At 41.3% G+C, this 18,685-nt stretch overlaps 1 protein-coding gene across 3 annotated transcripts; it reads right to left on the bottom strand.

Annotated features, from left to right (window-relative positions):
• Nucleotides 1-9,193: 9,193 nt before the first annotated feature.
• LOC138949089 (uncharacterized) lies at nucleotides 9,194-18,282 on the bottom strand. 3 transcript variants are annotated; one of them, XM_070320827.1, is made up of 7 exons: nucleotides 18,203-18,282; nucleotides 17,093-17,654; nucleotides 15,844-16,091; nucleotides 14,580-14,762; nucleotides 13,440-13,602; nucleotides 12,136-12,338; nucleotides 9,194-10,856 (listed from the first exon to the last, which is right to left on the bottom strand). In XM_070320827.1, the coding sequence occupies exons 2-7, from the start codon at nucleotides 17,606-17,608 to the stop codon at nucleotides 10,682-10,684; spliced, it is 1,488 nt and encodes a 495-aa protein (XP_070176928.1). In that variant the 5' UTR covers nucleotides 17,609-17,654; nucleotides 18,203-18,282; the 3' UTR covers nucleotides 9,194-10,681. The 3 variants fall into 3 exon arrangements, with proteins under 3 accessions (XP_070176928.1, XP_070176927.1, XP_070176926.1); XM_070320826.1 differs by having other exon boundaries at nucleotides 18,183-18,282; XM_070320825.1 differs by having other exon boundaries at nucleotides 18,082-18,282.
• Nucleotides 18,283-18,685: the final 403 nt, after the last annotated feature.

The raw sequence follows: 18,685 nt of genomic DNA on the forward strand, positions 1-18,685 counted from the left end.
AAAATGGACAGACAAACAAATAAAATTAATGATGAGACACATGAAAGAATGAAAACAATCTTGTGTATTTTGATATTCTGACAGTCTCCCGTTTCTTACAGGCTAGAATAGACGAGACTGGCGAGTGGGGCGAGGAAGTGCCGTTTCTTGGGCAACTCTCTCCGCGTGGGACGCTAGGATTCTCGCCTCGAACGCAAGGTAGCTTTGGGCTTGCTCCCTTGGCGAGAAAACATGGCAGCCACACTGCTGCCAATTCCATTGGCTGTCCATGGCTGTTTACCGACCAGTATAGACGAGCTTTTCGGTATCAACCAATGGTGTGAAATTCTTGTGAAAACAAGTTTTAGAAGCCTTAACGCATTTTCAGCAAAAGACTGCCGATTTCGCGAAATGGGCAACGTTTTGCCGATTACGCAAAATAGTTAAAAACAAGAGGCGAAGCCATCAAGGCTCACGTAAGAAATCGACAAACAGTGAGCGAGTTTTAGCGTCAACTAATAAGGTGACTCGAGTCGAACCGGAGGTCGCAAAAACTCGGTCCGGTACGACTGGAGTGACGTCACCGGTTAACCAACTTTCAACCTTGCTTCCTGCGTAGGGTCTCTCCAGTTCCAAGATGGCTGCCAAGGCGAGGTGAGAAACTTCTGCAAATATTTTTTGACAAAGTTACGGATTGTGAGAAGACATTTGTTGTAAATCACTTAGCCTTTCAAAAATTAAGGATACTGGGTTGGATACTGTCTTGGTTTTAATGCATTTTATTTTAGCAGTGATGTTTATTTTGGGAAGAAATGAGGTCAACAGGAGTTTGGGTGCGATTTCGGCTCAAATGTACTTTAGCGCCCTGAACTTTTACCCGGCTGTTTTGCGCTCGATTTTCACGCTCACTTCTTCATTGACGTTCGAATCGATAGTTCGATGTTTTGGCATTACATTCACATCAACAATAAAACAGTACTGCTTGTTCATCATCGTCGTCCATCAACTCTCCACAACAGTAAATCCGTAACGCGCTTGTCGCCATCTTGTTGCAAGGGACGCGACTGGACACAACCCAACAGCGTTTCCGCGAAGAAAAAAACCAGACATGCGCAGTGACCCTACCGTAGCTCAACCCTGTTCCTCGCGAAAACTCGCTCAGTAACACAAACTCAATCACTCCGTCACACACACACACACACACACACACACACAGAAAGAGCATAGGTGAAACTGTGCAAGAAAGCGAGACACTAGATCTAGATCTGTCTGTCTGCATGTAGCCTACTTACAGTTACAGGGACACGACTGCCAACAGAGTCTCGGCCCGCTCAAAATAATAATGACCGAGACTTTCCGAGTACTTCTTTCGCGTGACGTCTAACCCTCTTACGTCATAATGTGACGTCAATGTAATGTGACGTCTTCAAATGTTAGAGTTTCTACCACAGACATACACACGCACAAACACACACACACACACACACACGCACGCACAGACAGACAAAGTTACGATCGCGAGCCAAAAATGTTGCCGATTCCGCGAATTGGGCAATTCCGTGAATTCGGCACGACACATACATTGAACTCCTCACATAAATTGAAGTCGCAGAGATTCTGATATCAATTTACACATATCTAAGCACAGGGATTATAAGGCCTCAGGATGCAATTAATACACATTTCCTAGTTCAGTTTCTAGCACCAGCATTATATGGATGGTAACGAAAAGTCGATTATGTACCGGCTCATCTCATGTTTGACATACAAACGAACTATCTTCTTGTACTAAGTGGAATGGTAGGCCTACAGTGGTGCCTACAATGAAAGGACACCCTTGAAATGGGACATGCTGTGGCCCTACATCGCCTGAATGGGTGCGGCTGGGGTGACGATAACAGAAAACAAGTCGCGTAAGGCGAAATTACTACATTTAGTCAAGCTGTGGAACTCACAGAATGAAACTGAACGCACTGCATTTTTTTTTACAATGACCGTAGTCCGCCGCTTGTGCAAAACGGAGTGAAACTGACGAGCCTGTTTAGCGCGGTAGTGGTTTCGCTGTGCTGCATAGCACACTTTTCTGTGCCTCTCTTCGTTTTAACTTTCTGAGCGTGTTTTTAATCCAAACATATCATATCTATATGTTTTTGGAATCAGGAACCGACAAGGAATAAGATGAAATTGTTTTTAAATCGATTTCGGAAATTTAATTTTGATCATAATTTTTATATTTTTAATTTTCAGAGATTGTTTTTAATCCAAATATAACATATCGTCAGTGGCATTCGAAGACCTCGTAACTTAGATTTTCCCGATTTTCGGATTTTTGCAAGTCCCTTGATTTTTTTCCTATCATCTGTGAAAAGCTTGTAACTCTATCTATTTTGCACAGGTCTTTTTCCCCTGATTTTAAAAACCTCGTATTGCCGTTGGGTGTTGAGACATTAGCGGGAAAACCTCGTATTGTCTGTTTGAATCCCTGCGAGTCTGTTGAAAATCCTCGTAATTGTTCCTTAAATTCAAAACAAAAAAGTTCAAAACAAAAAAGTGAAAACCTCGTATCTACACGTTTTGATCTGGTGAAGAGGAATTTGATTTTTAAAACACTCATTATCTCAGAACTATGATTTTGAAGATACGAGGTCTTCGAAGGCCACTGACGATATGTATATGTTTTTGGAATCAGAAAATGACGAAGAATAAGATGAAATTGTTTTTGGATCGTTTAATAAAAAAATAATTTTAATTACAAGTTTCCGATTTTTAATGACCAAACTCACTCATTAGTTTTTAAGCCACCAAGCTGAAATGCAATACCAAACCCCGGCCTTCGTCGAAGATTGCTTTGCCAATATTTCAATCAATTTGATTGAAAAATGAGGGTGTGACAGTGCCGCCTCAACTTTTACAAAAAGCCGGATATGACGTCATCAAAGGTATTTATCGAAAAAATGAAAGAAACGTCCGGGGATATCATACCCAGGAACTCTCATGTCAAATTTCATAAAGATCGGCCCAGTAGTTTAGTCTGAATCGCTCTACACACACACACAGACACACATCCACCACGACCCTCGTCTCAATTCCCCCCTCTATGTTAAAACATTTAGTCAAAACTTGACTAAATGTAAAAAGGCACTACAGTGTAACCTCCCGTTTAAGACCTCCGAACATCTGAAAAAAAAGCAGGTTTTACAAGGGAGCGAGTCTAGAAATGGGGGTGAATGCACAGAGGTTATGAACAAAAAGTCAGAGAAAACAAGGTCGTAAATCAGAGGGATTCTTAAAGGTCCTTGTCTACATTTTTATACCGAAATCGACATTTGACCATTAAAATGCAGAGTCTATTATCTACAAATATCAACAATACACCCCCTTTCGATCAGGAAAGACGAAGCCAGTGTAGCCGTTTGAAAATTCATTGTAGTATTCCAGCGTAGTAATCATAGTAGGATATCCTTATTTGGAAAATGCCAAGCGCAAAACTCCTCTCAAATCCCGTGCATTTCGTGCGTTTAAAAAAAAGCGTGGACAGCGCTCCAGTGTCAAACTGTTGCTGCACTTGTTTGGGCGTGGCTATAAGCATAGTGACATGAATTTGATTGGTCAGTATTTTTAGGCAAAGCACATGTTCTCAGCAAACAGAAAACAAAATATTGGAAGCGTGAGTCACGCCACCCAAAAATAAAATCTTTTTTTTACATATATATTTTTTTCTGTAACTTTTTTCCCCATAGTTCATTTATCATCTGACATAACTTTTTAGCGAAATCTAACCATATTAAGATTATTGAAAAAAAGCAAATAATTATGTAGACAACCACCTTTAAATTTGGAGGTCTCAAGCTACACTGTTCCACTGTACAAAAGTGGCCTTTATTGGGATGTGATCTCGGCCGACAGGGCCTCACATCACAGGTACCACTGTACATTCAATGACCTCTGTATCAGTGCTTATGCACCAAAGGATTTTTTGTTCTAGATTTCTGCCTGTTATTGTCACAGTAAATGGTGTGCCATAAAGAGGATTCAGTCCCAATTACTTCAGTTTGGTCAACGTGTGTATGGCACAGGTGACGTGTGTGTAATTAAAAGTGTGTGTGTGTGTGTGTGTGTGTGTGTGTGTGTGTGTGTGTGTGTGTGAGTATGGGGTGTGGGTGTACACATTTGATGTGACTATCCAATAGATCGGTATGTAAACAGCACATACACACATACACACAAACACACACACACAAACTAGGAACAAAACCACAAGTTTAACAGTTGCCAAATCTGCACTTGTTTTACAATTGCATTCATAAAAACAGAAGCAGAAAACCTTCTCTGGTTACCTGATGACAAAGTAAAGAGCTGCCAAAAATATCAAAAACTCCTTGTTCATGAAAATGGCCACAGCAACACACACATTCAGGCAGACAAACAGACAAACAGGCAAGCATGCACTCACACACACACACACACACACATTCAGACAGACAAACAGGCAAGCACACCCACACACATATTTACACACACACATAAAAGTCACATTTGGCAATAAAATAATCAAATTCTGGACAAAGCAATAAAAGAATGATGAAGGAAAGGCTCGATCCTTCTATTAGGGTCAGGGTTTCAAACGCCAGTTCAAATAATCCCGATTTGCACAGAATAACTCTTTCTCTGTCTCTTTAAAATCACATAAACACACTCGATCTCTATCGTTTCTACTCTTTTCGCATGCACACACACACACACAAACACACCCATGCATGCACGCACACACACACACAATCTCTATAGATCCATATACTTCATCCCTATCTCTCTCTTTGATTCTCTCTACTCACTCTCTCTCTCTTTCCCTGTCTCTCTCTCCCTCTCTCTTTCTCCCTCTCTCTTTCCCTGTCTCTCTCTTTCTCCCTCTCTCTTTCCCTGTCTCTCTCTCTCCCTCTCTCTTTCTCCCTCTCTCTCTCCCTCTCTCTTTCCCTGTCTCTCTCTCTCCCTCTCTCTTTCTCCCTCTCTCTTTCCCTGTCTCTCTCTCTTTCCCTGTCTCTCTCTCTCCCTCTCTCTTTCCCTGTCTCTCTCTCCCCCTCTCTCTTTCCCTGTCTCTCTCTCTCCCTCTCTCTTTCTCCCTCTCTCTTTCCCTGTCTCTCTCTTTACCTCTCTCTTTCTCCCTCTCTCTTTCCCTGTCTCTAGCTCTCCCTCTCTCTTTCTCCCTCTCTCTGTTAAACATTCTGTGGGATTCGTCTAGACGTCTTGGACTTGAAGTTAATTTAGACAAATCTAATATTGTTGTTTTTCGGAACGGTGGTCACTTGGCCTTGCGAGAAAGATGGGTGTATGGTGGACATCCTATGAGCGTTTTGAACATGTATAAGTATTTAGGAGTATGGTTGTCTACACGCCTGTCCTTCTCTCACACTCTTAATGATTTTGCTGCAAAAGGGAAAAAGGGAGTCATTGGTATTCTAAAATGTTTATGGCAACTGGGTGACAGATCTCCAGCTATTTTTTTCAAGCTTTTCGACGCACAGATTCAACCGATGCTGGCATATGGTGCCGAAGTTTGGGGGGTTGAAGCAGACCATACACCTATAGAGAGAGTTCATTTATTCGCACTTAAACGTTTTTTGAATACGAGTATGAGAACACCAAATGCTATGGTTTATGGAGAAACGGGAAGGTACCCCTTGTTTATAAACAGCTTTGTTAAATGCATTCGTTTTTGGCTGCGTATATTGAGGATGCCACATCATCGCCTTCCGAGCAAGGCGTATAAAATGCTGAAATATCTCCATGAACAAAATAAGAAAACATGGGCCTCCTCGATCTGTTACACTCTGTACATGTACGGTTTTGATGAAGTATGGGAAAACCAAGGTGTTGGCGATGAGAGGGCGTTCCTAACAGCATTTAAAGAAACACTTATTTCATCCTACAAGCAAACCTGGCTTGAAAATGTACAAGGAAGTGAACGTTTCTCTCTGTACAGAACCTTCAAATCAACCCTAAGATTATCCAACTATTTAAGTGATTTGAAACATATTAAAGCTAGAAATCTTCTGATTAGACTTAGATTGGGAGTATCTCCTCTGAAAGTGCATCGATTTCGCTTTAATTTAAATGCAACCTCCGCTGATTTATCTTGTCCATTTTGTTGTAGCAGTGTTGAAGATGAAGTCCACTTTGTTTTAGTATGCCCTAAATATGCTGAGTTAAGAGAATATTATATTCCACGAAAATACACTAGAATCCCATCATTGTTTAAATTAACCATGCTGTTTTCAAACACTAGTAAGCCGCTATTGCTACGTTTTTCTACATTTGTCATGAAGGCGCTTTCCATTCGTAATCCATAATCCGTAAACGAAACAGGGCGATACAAGTAGGATGTTCTTGTTTTTGTTCAATATGTGCATTTGTATGCTGTTGCTTGAGATGTGCTCATCTCCATGAAAAGGGCCCAAGGCCTACTCATTAAAATATTCAGACTTCAGACTTCAGACTTCAGACTTCAGACTTCAGACTTTCTCCCTCTCTCTTTCCCTGTCTCTCTCTTTCCCTCTCTCTTTCTCCCTCTCTCTTTCCCTGTCTCTAGCTCTCCCTCTCTCTTTCTCCCTCTCTCTTTCCCTGTCTCTCTGAGGGCCCCAAAGGGTTTAAAATCGTGATCGTGATTGGCGTTTTTTGACCTTCCTGTGACCGTGATTGCCGAAATTTCCATTTCTGTGATCGTGATGGGACTTTGCCCGTGATCCGTGATGACAAAAAAATCAAGTCTCGTGATCGTGATCGTCATTTGTTTTCGTGATCGTGATGGGCATTATTGCAAAGCATTTTATTTTCAACGTACATTTTTCACAGCTGTATCACTCTATGATCCTCTATTCGTCAAGGAGCCAATCCCGATTGAAGGGGAAGCAACAACACATTCAGAAATATGATTTTGACAGCGATTGCTTCCCTTTAAAAGAACCAATCGCACACAAAAAGAGATCCAATCAGAAGGCAAATTGCAAAAGTCTGCCAAACTTCATCCAATGGAAGGGCTTCGTGCAAAAGTTTTGAGTGCATTTAGTCAAATTCGAATTCGAAGATCAAAAATGGCGTGCAGCGGTACTGTCATCGAACTTCTGTTATATTTTGTGGATTCAAGCCAGACCAAAGCAGGCGGCGAGAATGCCTTCCTTGGTGGAAAGGTCAGGCTACGGGTAGGTCTTTCCAAAGACGAAATATCAAGGTATGTTGATCTATGTTGCTGTATGACTGTTCTGAATGTAGGCCGCAAAGATCTTGAAATTTGTTCAAGATCTTTGAGTTTGTGAGATCATTGACATTGTCGACATTGCCACGTCCGGCTGTCACTCGCTCAGTGTGACCTCGACTGGTTCGAGATCGAGTCTGCGTGTAGCCAAAACCGAAACTAGAAATGTGTTTTTCATCCCAGCAACGTGGACACGCTTGGCATAGATTCTAATTGTCGCTTCTTTGCATTAAGCTTGGATTTATTTTAGCGCCTGTAAACTTTAATATCAACAATGGGTTAAATTCAGAAACAATGGCGGGGAGACGTGCCAGTTTGGGTCACTTGATCCTCATGTCAAAGACGATCAAAGTCATGTTCGTTGGGGATTTTGTCAGACATCCTACTTTTCCGGTAATCAGTGCCGGAAATCCGATAAAGCCGTTTCCAAAATCCGGTAAAGTCAAATTTATTCCGGTGAAGTTGAAAAATTTCCGCAAAAACGATCCATGTGAATATCGCGCAACGCGACCGGGCGCCGGTCTCAATGAAGCCAGCGCACAGTAGTGTTGTTTTCACCAGTTTGGAGGTGTGTTGAATGGTGGTGGTGGGAGGCTAAAATGGGGTTTTTAACAAGATCACAACACTATTACAGCCCTGAAAATGATGCCCAGAATGCACCAGATTGCACAGATTTTAACCGTTTTTTGAAAAAGTTTCCGGGGGGGCATGCCCCCTGACCCCCCTAGTTGGCTCGCCTGCTTTGCAGGCTCAGGCTTGTGGCTTCGCCACTGGCACTGCGCGCTTCTTTCAGGAAAAACCATTTTTGGCCTGTAGCATTCCTTTTCAAGGCCATGAAACCAGGCCATGTGCCTCAAATTGTATGGCAAAGTTGAAAATAAAAAACCCATAACACATACATGTACCAGGGGCGGATCAGTTGCTTTGTAAGGGGGGGGCACTTTGAATCGAAAGTGAATGTGATGGGCGCGAAGCGCCCGAATTTGCTAGGGGGGTCCGGGGGCATATGCTCCCCCGGAAAAAAATTTTGCCCAAAGAAGCAAAATGGTGCCATCTGGTGCCATTTGAACTTAGAAATGGTCATAGAATCAGCATAGAAAAATCTTTTTTTTTTCTTCTTTTTTTTTCTTTTTTTTTGGGGGGGGGGGGGGGGGGCACGTGCCCCCTGTGCCCCCCCCCCTCGTCCGCCCCTGTGTACTTTAATTTCAACCCACTCAATAGTTTTTGAGAAAATGGGTTTACAAGCTTTAGCTCTGGAAATGTGAAATTGTGCAAGTATATATTCATGTGTGTGAGTGAGGGTGTGGAAGTTGAATGTGTATGAGTGTAGAGAGAGAGAGAGAGAGAGAGAGAGAGAGAGAGAGAGAGAGAGAGAGAGAGAGAGAGAGAGAGAGAGAGAGAGAGAGAGAGAGAGAGAGAAAACAATGAAAACAACATTCTTGTTACTGATTACAAATCATATGTATTTCTATGTGTGTATGAAAGAGAATTAAAAAAATAATAACAAAAAAGTGCAACAGTTCTCACTTTGTGTTGAATAAACAATAGATCCAGAGGAGCGAATTACTGTGTGGTTGTGTTTACTTTGACACGTGCTTTCTGTACATGCAACTTTTACCGTGACCGTGATTTGCCACTGGTGTTCGTGATCGTGAAAACAAAAATCAAGGTAACTGTGATCGTGAAAGCTAAAATTTCCCTTCCCGTGATCGTGATGATACCCCCCTTTGGGGCCCTCCTCTCTCTTTCCCTCTCTCTTTCTCCCTCTCTTTGCCTGTCTCTCTCTTTGCCTGTCTCTCTCTTTCTCCCTCTCTCTTTCCCTGTCTCTCTCTCTCCCTCTTTCCCTGTCTCTCTTTCTCCCTCTCTCTTTCCCTCTCTCTTTCTCAGTCCCTCTCTCTTTCTCCCTCTCTCTTTCCCTGTCTCTCTCTCCCTTTCTCCCTCTCTCTCTTTCCCTGTCTCTCTCTCCCCCTCTCTCTTTCCCTGTCTCTCTCTTTCCCTCTCTCTTTCTCCCTCTCTCTTTCCCTGTCTCTAGCTCTCCCTCTCTCTTTCCCTGTCTCTCTCTTTCCCTCTCTCTTTCCCTGTCTCTAGCTCTCCCTCTCTCTTTCTCCCTCTCTCTTTCCCTGTCTCTCTCTTTCCCTCTCTCTTTCTCCCTCTCTCTTTGCCTGTCTCTCTCTTTCTCTCTCTCTTTCTCCCTCTCTCTTTCCCTGTCTCTCTTTCTCCCTCTCTCTCTTTCCCTGTCTCTCTCTTTCCCTGTCTCTCTCTCTCCCTCTCTCTTTCTCCCTTTCCCTGTCTCTCTCTCCCTCTCTCTCTTTCCCTGTCTCTCTCTCTCTCTCTCTCTCAAGATTAGAATAGTCCCTCTCTGGGCGAGGGCTGGTTGAAAAGAAGCTCGTTTATATTGCTTATGCCACAACCCCCGTAAAATAAAATTTGATTTGATTTGATTTGATTTGATTTGATCTCTCTCTCTCTCTCTTTAAAGATTTAAATCAAATAAAGGCGTGCTCCTTCACAAAATCCTTTCCGGCCATGCACCGAGTGCTTTCATTACAAAATTTAAAGCCAAACCAAGCCGAAAATTCAACGTCCCCATTCCGCGGATAGATCTCTTTAAATCAAGTTTAGCTTATTCTGGCAGCGTTTTGTGGAATTCTCTCCCGGAATCAGTTCGAGTCCCAACAAGTCTCAATACTTTCAAAAAACACCTCTCATTACATTTAATGTCAAATTACGAAAAGTCACAGTGATGGAAGATTTCGTTCTGATTATTTTCATATTGATCATATCTGTCCATAAAGCATCAGTGTTTCATAACGCAAGAATGTATGTATAGCCTACAATGTGTATATAGTCATGTGAATAGTTTTTCTGCCTTTTTTTATTTTTATTTTTATTTTAAGATTAGAATAGTCCCTCTCTGGGCGAGGGCTGGTTGAAAAGAAGCTCGTTTATATTGCTTATGCCACAACCCTCGTAAAATAAAATTTGATTTGATTTGATTTGATCTCTCTTTCCCTGTCTCTCTCTCTTTCTCCCTCTCTTTGTCCCTGTCTCTCTTTCTCCCTGTCTCTCTTTGTCCCTGTCTCTCTTTGTCCCTGTCTCTCTTTCTCCCTGTCTCTCTTTGTCCCTGTCTCTCTTTGTCCCTGTCTCTCTTTCCCTGTCTCTCTCTCTCCCTCTCTCTTTCCCTGATCCCCTCTCTCTCCCTCTCTCTTTCCCTGTCTCTCTCTCTCCCTCTCTCTTTCTCCCTCTCTCTTTCCCTGTCTCTCTCTTTCCCTGTCTCTCTCTTTCCCTGTCTCTCTCTTTCCCTGTCTCTCTTTCCCTCTCTCTTTCCCTCTCTCTCTTTCCCTCTCTCTCTTTCCCTCTCTCTCTTTCCCTGTCTCTCTCTTTCCCTGTCTCTCTTTCCCTGTCTTTCTCTTTCCCTCTCTCTCTTTCTCTCTCCCTCTCTCTCTCTTTCTCTCATGCCCAGTTCTCCTCTGTATCGAAATTCCAGCGTTGACCGTCACAGCTGTTGTCTTCCTGCCTCCTCTCATCATTATAACCATCGTCTCCGTCTGATGATGACTCATCAAGCAAATCAATCATGATGCTTCTGCCGTCCACGTTGAAGGTGTACTTGCTTTGAAGATACTTCCTGTTAAATCAAAAATCACAGATAACACATCCCGTAGAGCACCATCTTTTTCAGAATTTCTTTCACAGCCTCTCTATAAAAACAAACAAGAAGGGCAAAGCCCATACGACTCACATGCTTGACCTTGACCTTTACAGCAATGACATCATACACTAAGAACTGCTTTACACATTTTTCCTACCAACAAGGTCAAGGTCATCCAAGGTCATGCAACACAAAGCTGTTAATTCAAGACATAGGAAGTACAATGGTGCTTACTGGCTCTTTCTACCATGAGATATGGTTACTTTTAGTGGTTCACTACCTTATTTTGGTCACATTTCATAAGGGTCAAAGTGACCTTGACCTTGATCATATGTGACCAAATGTGTCTCATGATGAAAGCATAACATGTGCCCCACATAATTTTTAAGTTTGAAACAGTTATCTTCCATAGTTCAGGGTCAAGGTCACTTCAAAATATGTATACAATCCAACTTTGAAGAGCTCCTGTGACCTTGACCTTGAAGCAAGGTAAACCAAACTGGTATCAAAAGATGGGGCTTACTTTGCCCTATATATCATATATAGGTGAGGTATTGAATCTCAAAAACTTCAGAGAAAATGTGAAAAATAGCTGTTTTTTAGGCAACATTTATGGCCCCTGCGACCTTGACCTTGAAGCAAGGTCAAGATGCTATGTATGTTTTTTGGGGCCTTGTCATCATACACCATCTTGCCAAATTTGGTACTGATAGACTGAATAGTGTCCAAGAAATATCCAACGTTAAAGTTTTCCGGACGGACGGACGGACGGACGACTCGGGTGAGTACATAGACTCACTTTTGCTTCGCATGTGAGTCAAAAATCAAACCATCAGGGATTTTTCTTGAGGCTTCTAAAGGTGAAGTACTCTTACTTAATTTTTTTCTCCTCATGAAAATGAACACTTTCTTAAATTTGTTTAATTAGAAAAAAAACACAGTAAACACCAAGTTCCAAAGACTTTCGGGCCACGCCCTTCTTCAGTGAAATGAATGTAATTAAATTTGTTGTGAGAGAAAGAGAGAGAGAGAGAGAGAATGAACGAACGAACAAACAAACAAACAAACGAATGTATGTTTTATTGGAGAGAGACAGAGACAGAAAGACAAGAGAGATTCAACCTGACACAAGAATATGCATTCATCCGCTGGTGAATTTAATTAAGACACATATGAAATTTCTCAGCGCAACAAACAGGTCAACTTAAAGCAATCGTAGATTAATTAACACTAAAAGTTAAAGTTCACGTCTCACATGACACCATCCTGTGTCCACCGCTCCCCGTCCTGGCAAGTCATCACCTGCTGGGCGATATCTGTCACAGGAATAACGGCCACTGTTCCACTGTCAGGGATGTAGCGCTCATGGCCTAAGCAACTGTTGACAAAGTAGTCTACCCTATCGGCAAGCTGCTCACCAGACGTTCGCTCTTCATAGGGGTACACCACCTCTTCTACCTGTAGGGCAGAGCGCGTCTTTAAAGTTTCACTGAATACTATCAAATTTGTCATTTCACATATATGATTGTGAGTATAAATCATAACGTAATGTTTTGTTTTGTCAATAATAAATGTTCCAATTACCTATTCTTGTATTTTGATTCTGATTATGAGTATGCTCATCATACCGGGACACCACCTGCAGGGTAGAGCTTCTTTAAAGGTAACACAAAGTACTCACCCTCAAATTTTTCATTTCACATAATCACATAATATGATTACTTCACTGAACGTTGTGCTTTTGAAGTACATGTACAGCAAAGGTCCTTTGGGGATAGTCTCAAGGCTTTCTTTCTTTCTTTATTTGGTGTTTAACGTCGTTTTCAACCACGAAGAGTTGTATCGCGACGGGGAAAGTGGGGGGGGGGGGGGGGGGGGAGGATGGGATAGAGCCACTTGTCAATTGTTTCTTATTCACAAAAGCACTAATCAAAAAATTGCTCCAGGTACAATATATGACCTCACTGGGAGAATGCAAGTTTCCAGTACAAAGGACTTAACATTTCTTACATACTGCTTGACTAAAATCTTTACAAACATTGACTATATTCTATACAAGAAACACTTAACAAGGGTAAAAGGAAAAACAGAATCCGTTAGTCGCCTCTTACGACATGCTGGGGAGCATCGGGTAAATTCTTCCCCCTAAACCGCGGGGGATAGTCTCAAGGCATATGCTTTATCATGTGCTCCGTTTAATGCAGGTACATTGTATAAGCACATAAGAAACGACCCCCCCAAGACTCAACTTTACACAGGAGGATGCATTCATCTGCTAAGGAATTCATGACACATATATATATATATGTATATATATATATATATATATGTGAATTTGTACGAATGATTTTAAAACCCCTTATAGGCTAAGTGCATACATATATATTTTTTGACTGATGGAGGAAACTGAACTATGATTTGCTAAAATTAATGGACCAAAGGACAAAAGCATTACACATTCCACACACACACTTACACCCACTAACACACACACACTTACACACACTAACACACACACACACACACACACACACACACAATACATAAACGCTCACTTACAAGTTTGTAGACTTCTTCATCAGTACTTTCCCCTGGTTTCCCAGAGACCTTGGTGAAGATTCCCACCTGAGAGCAGAATCCCAAGTGACTCATACCCACCGGAGCATCTCCAACACCGGTGTAGCTGACTGAATAACCGTGCTGTGTGCAGATACACTCACACCTGAAACAACAAAGATATTCAGCAATCTCAAAAGACGAGTTTTGGAAATAACTCTGTCAGGATTTCTAAGCGTTGTGGAAGAGATGTGCCCCGCTTTATTGATGTCCAGTTACGGCAACATAACAATAACATGTAGTCGACCAGTTAAAACCAGCATGTCATGGAAATACCTGACTCCGAAACATGTGTATGTTCTTAATGCAGTGTCCGCTCGATATGATGCCTCTTACTTTCGAAGATCTACACATCAGAGCCACGATTAACTGGCGATGGCCTGCATGCAGTGATTGCAGAGCCCGTGTGTTTCCTAAACCCACATGACCTCAAGCGAAACTTATCATCTCAGGTAAAACACACTGTCATAACTATCAGAGATCTGACTCCGGGTAAACAATTATTGCCCCAACAAATCATAACCTCTGATGTGTACATGTTTTTAAAAGAAATGGAGTCTTATCGAGCAGGCACTGCAAAACAATTACACATTGGAGTCAGTTATTCGCTGCCATTGGTAGTTTTAACTGGCTGTCCACATGTAAATTTGTTGGTCACCAAAGCGGGGAGCAACTCTTCTACAAAAATTGCTTGAAAATCCTGACAGAGTTGTTTCCGGGAAACGTCTTTTCACATTAATGTAATACATCTGGTTATTTTTAAGAATATTTCTAAGGCAGAGCCCACGTTTTAAGACCAAAAGTCTGTGAAAATCAGGTCTTAACCAAGAGGGTGTCTTAAAATGGAGGTAAATTTGCAGAGATCGTGAACAGAAGATCTTGAAACAATAAGGTCTTAAAAAGATGGAAGTCTTAAATTGGGAGGTCTTATAAAAGGGAGGTTCCAGTCTGCATAACCTTAGTAAATGTACCTCCATTTTAAGACTCCCTCCTTTTTAAGACCTGATTTCCTCAGATTGTTGGAGGTCTTAAAAGAAGGGTTCCAGTGTATTCTAAAACCATAAAAACTTAAAATATTTGTACCAGTGGTGGAACTCTTCTCTCGTCCACTCAAACTTGTGGTCCCAGTGCCTGAAGCCTGTGAAGTTTGGAAAGAGAATGTTGAAGTCAGCGTTAGGAGTGGTCACTACTACAAGGGGTGGCCGCAATCGTCCAAAGACACAGTGTGTCACCTGCTTCAGGACGTCCGGCTCCAAGTGTTCAACCCTGCGCAAGATGCAGACAGCTCCAAATCAGAAAAAGATACAGGCAGAGCATTCTACAGGGTTCATACAGACACCTGACAGTGAAATTCAAGGAGTATTCAAGGAGTTTTCAAGGAGTATTCAAGGAGTTCAAGGAGGTCAAATTGCATAGGTGTACACGTGGAAAAACTTTCATCAACCATGCATTCAAAGCTCAAACCAGAAACGTAAAGTAAAACAAAAACATTTATTTACTTTTTTAAATTAAAAATTTTTTAAAAGCACTTTCCACCCGGCATGACTACGATTTTCGACCGGCGATGGCTTGAAACGCTGTCACAATGAATCGACACACTGCTTCTTCAGAAATGGCGCTAAAAGCTACCCGGATGAAGGGGAAGTAATCGGTTTCAACTTCCCTTCGCACGATGGCAGACGACACACGACTTGCACACAACACGCACACAATCGATATAAATTGCTGAAAAACTTTAATATTAACTTTTTTTTTTTTTTTGCCTGCACTTCAGAATTCAAGGAGGTTCAAGGAGGTTAAACACAAGAATGACCATTTTCTCCAAATTCAAGGAGATTCAAGGTCCTTGAAAAGGGGGGTTGAAAATTCAAGGAGATTCAAGGAGATTCAAGGAGCGTATGAACCCTGTTCTAACAAAACAAAAAAACAAAATTAAAAAAATTAAACTAAACACTAATCCAAAGACAATTACGCCATGAGGAAGTTTGTTGAAGAGTTGAATACCACACATAAAACTAGCACAAGCAGCCTGCGTAACAAATCAATACTTGTAAAAAGACACAGACAGATCAAAACACACACACACACAAACACACGTAGAAGAAAAAGAAAGCAGAGAAAATAAAGACAGACAAAGAGATATACATCTATCAAGAAAACAAACAAAAGGCAGAGAAGAAAACACACATTGATCAACACTTCATGCCAACAATGATCTAAAAAAACAAAACAAAAAAACAACAACAAAACCAAAAACAAACAAAAAATTGCAATTCTTTAAAACTATATTACCCAAAAAATGAATCAATTTCAAATTCAAACTACATGTATGCACAAACGTTCTTACACTTCCACCAGGGATGCAGCCTGGCACCCAGCAACTCTGCCATCCAGCTCTCCAGCATTGCCTTCCAGCACCTTCACTGTCAGCGGATATTGGCGTCGTATGATGAACTCACAGTTCAGGGGCTTCACCATGTTGATGCTGGAGCGTAAAGTCTCTCCGTCGATGTCAACAAGGGAGAGGTTCGTCAAAGTTTCAACGTCTTTCAACCAGCGCGTGATCTTGCAGTCATTGCTCCCAAAGTCCACCATCTGAAAATCAATGGAAATCAATTATCAGTGAAAGATATTTATACATGTATACGTTTATATATATATTACCCAAATAGAATTGCAATTCACATTCCCTACTTATACTCTTTGTCTCTTTTCGACTTTTGTGTGCATTTCAAATGTCTGTAATTTCTTTGATTCTTGCTCTTAAAGGCACAGTAAGCTACCCGTAAACCATCACAGATACTGTCAGGCTTTTACACACAGTACAAACACCCTTTTATTTAAACACTGTGATTCACACGAATTCTAGCGATGTCTTTCGACTGTTCAGAGGAACTGGCGATAGGCATTACCGTCGTCTGCTACGAGACCCACGACCTTGCGTGACCCTGCTTCTAGGCTTTTCTTTTTTTAAACTTTCAAAACTTCGAATTGTACTGATCTTGTCTTGATGAAAAAAGAATTCTTTTATGATTTAAGAATGTTTGTGTAACAAGCTGTCAATTTATTATCTAGATTTTAAAAGTTAGGTCTAGCGCCAAAACGCACCGTCCGATTTTGTTATTAGACAATATGCAATATGAATTCTTTGAAAATTGCTCGCTCTTTACGTAGGGCACCTAGGATGTTCAAAAGCGGTGAGTGTGTCAATGAAACTGAAAGGGTGTTTGTACTGTGTGTAAAAGCCTGACAATATCTGTGATGGTTTACGGGAGGCGTACTGTGCCTTTAATGTTATGGTGCAATTTTTTTCTTTGCTCCCCTAGGTTAGGTTTTTCAATTCTACTCCCAAAACAGGCACAAAAACAATGAGGCAATTTGCAGCTTCTTTACCCGATTTCAAGGACGTACGTGGTCAGGCTTTAAGTAGAACTGTTTTTTTTTTTTATCAAATTAGATTCCATCACAATTCACATACTTTAAGAACAAACAAACATAATAACTTTAGTTTACAGCACCATGCATGCAGAATATATACGCAGCCAATCATTTTGTTGCATTGAATAACGGAAATCAAATGTTTCATCACATCTTACCGATTCAATCGTGTGCTCCTGCATGATTTTCTTCACCAGCTTGTATCGCTGAATGTACACTGGTGGGCTGAACTTCGGACCCCCCGAAACGCTTTCTTCTTCTCCGTGGTTTTTCCCTGTAGTGTTCTCCTGTGTCTGGTCATGAACACTGTCACCTGAACTCCTCATTTCCAAACCTGGCAATTCTGTCGTTTCTTTCTGCAACTGATGATCAACATGATCACTGCAACCTGTTACGTGTTGGGTCACTGAGCTTTCGTAGTGCATAGTATGGTGCATCTGATTGTTCTGAGCCTCAGACAATTCTGAAAGATCAGTCTTTCCTCCAACAGACTCGCAGTGATTAAAGGCCGGATATTTTCCTGGATCTCCTTCTTGTTGTGGTAATGCGTTGTAAGCTAAAGGCTTGTACACTTTCTTCTCTTCAAATTCAGCCACAGTTTCTTCGTGAACTGCCACAGGAGTGACAGGCTTCTTACTTGACAACAGGTACCATAGGTATGCAACAGCAAGCATCGCTTTTCTTTTGTCTCAGGTTTCTCTCAGTCACACCTATATGAGCCTGTGCCAAAAGGTGATCCTTGAAATTTTGGGACATTCACATGCAAAATTCAGAATGCAAACAGAGCTTTGCAAATTTAATATAGTCATTTTGACTGTTTTAGGATTCTGTTTTTGACAGTTAAAAGATAACTGGTAGCACACCTTTTTGATAATGCCAGGACAAAGCTTGATATTTTTGTGTGTCAACTGTAACGCAGGACACAGTACTATGCTTAATATTTTGTTCAAAAGTGTCGGATTTTGTCATTTTGGGGCATTCTAATAACCTTTTCAAGACCTTCCAGTTGATAAAAAATGATGAAATTATCTGTACTATCTCTCTGAAGGGTTTACTTTAAGAAGCAGTAGTGCTATTAGTAACTTGCTGCTTTCATAAAGAGAAATTATTCTTGAAAGGTAGGTATCTAATCTATCTTCTTGCTGACCACGTTTTGGCACAGGCTCATATCAAATCATCCGGTGACGTGGCATTATAGTTCATGTTTCAGACGCTGCGCCATTAAACACAACACGAAAGCGTACGTACGCCTGTTTCTTATGTCCTACCAAGCAAGGTTTCTTAACAGCCAAGAATCCACACATTCTGGAACAGAAACTGAAAGTAAACCAACGAGGATTGCCCCTGGAACTAGTAGCAGAGTAATCTCCCGTGGCCTTTGTTACCGCTCCAAACGTTAATAAAGACGAATATTTTTCTTCTTGATTTGCTGGATTAAAACCAGCTTAAGTACCTTTTTAGTCCTAAAGTAACACCTCACAAATGTTATTTAAGAGACAGTGTTGCTACTTTAGTGATTGTAGTTAGTTCTGTATTGCCGCTTAAAACATCCCAAAAAGAAGAGCGATCAAAAGAAATCACCTTACGTCATTTTCCTGTTGATGGCTGTCGCCAAGAAAATGTAAACAAACAGCGTTTGGTAAGTCGGAGACAGCAAGCAGTGGGCCCTTTTCAAAAGATGTCGATTTCATAAAACTTGCTCTGCTTTTTAGGCTATATACTAGTGGTTTAACGTCAAATATAGTGGGTTT

Source organism: Littorina saxatilis, linkage group LG15 (assembly GCF_037325665.1).
Source record: "Littorina saxatilis isolate snail1 linkage group LG15, US_GU_Lsax_2.0, whole genome shotgun sequence".
Taxonomy (NCBI): domain Eukaryota; kingdom Metazoa; phylum Mollusca; class Gastropoda; order Littorinimorpha; family Littorinidae; genus Littorina; species Littorina saxatilis.

Excerpts from the sequence above, each read along its gene's own strand:
- LOC138949089 (XM_070320827.1), bottom strand. The coding sequence starts at position 17,608 with ATGCTTGCTGTTGCATACCTATGGTACCTGTTGTCAAGTAAGAAGCCT. Across the intron at positions 16,092-17,092 it reads AGGAGCACACGATTGAATCG|ATGGTGGACTTTGGGAGCAA; the intron begins GTAAGATGTGAT and ends ATTGATTTTCAG. Across the intron at positions 12,339-13,439 it reads ATGAAGAAGTCTACAAACTT|GTAGAAGAGGTGGTGTACCC; the intron begins GTAAGTGAGCGT and ends TCTGCCCTACAG.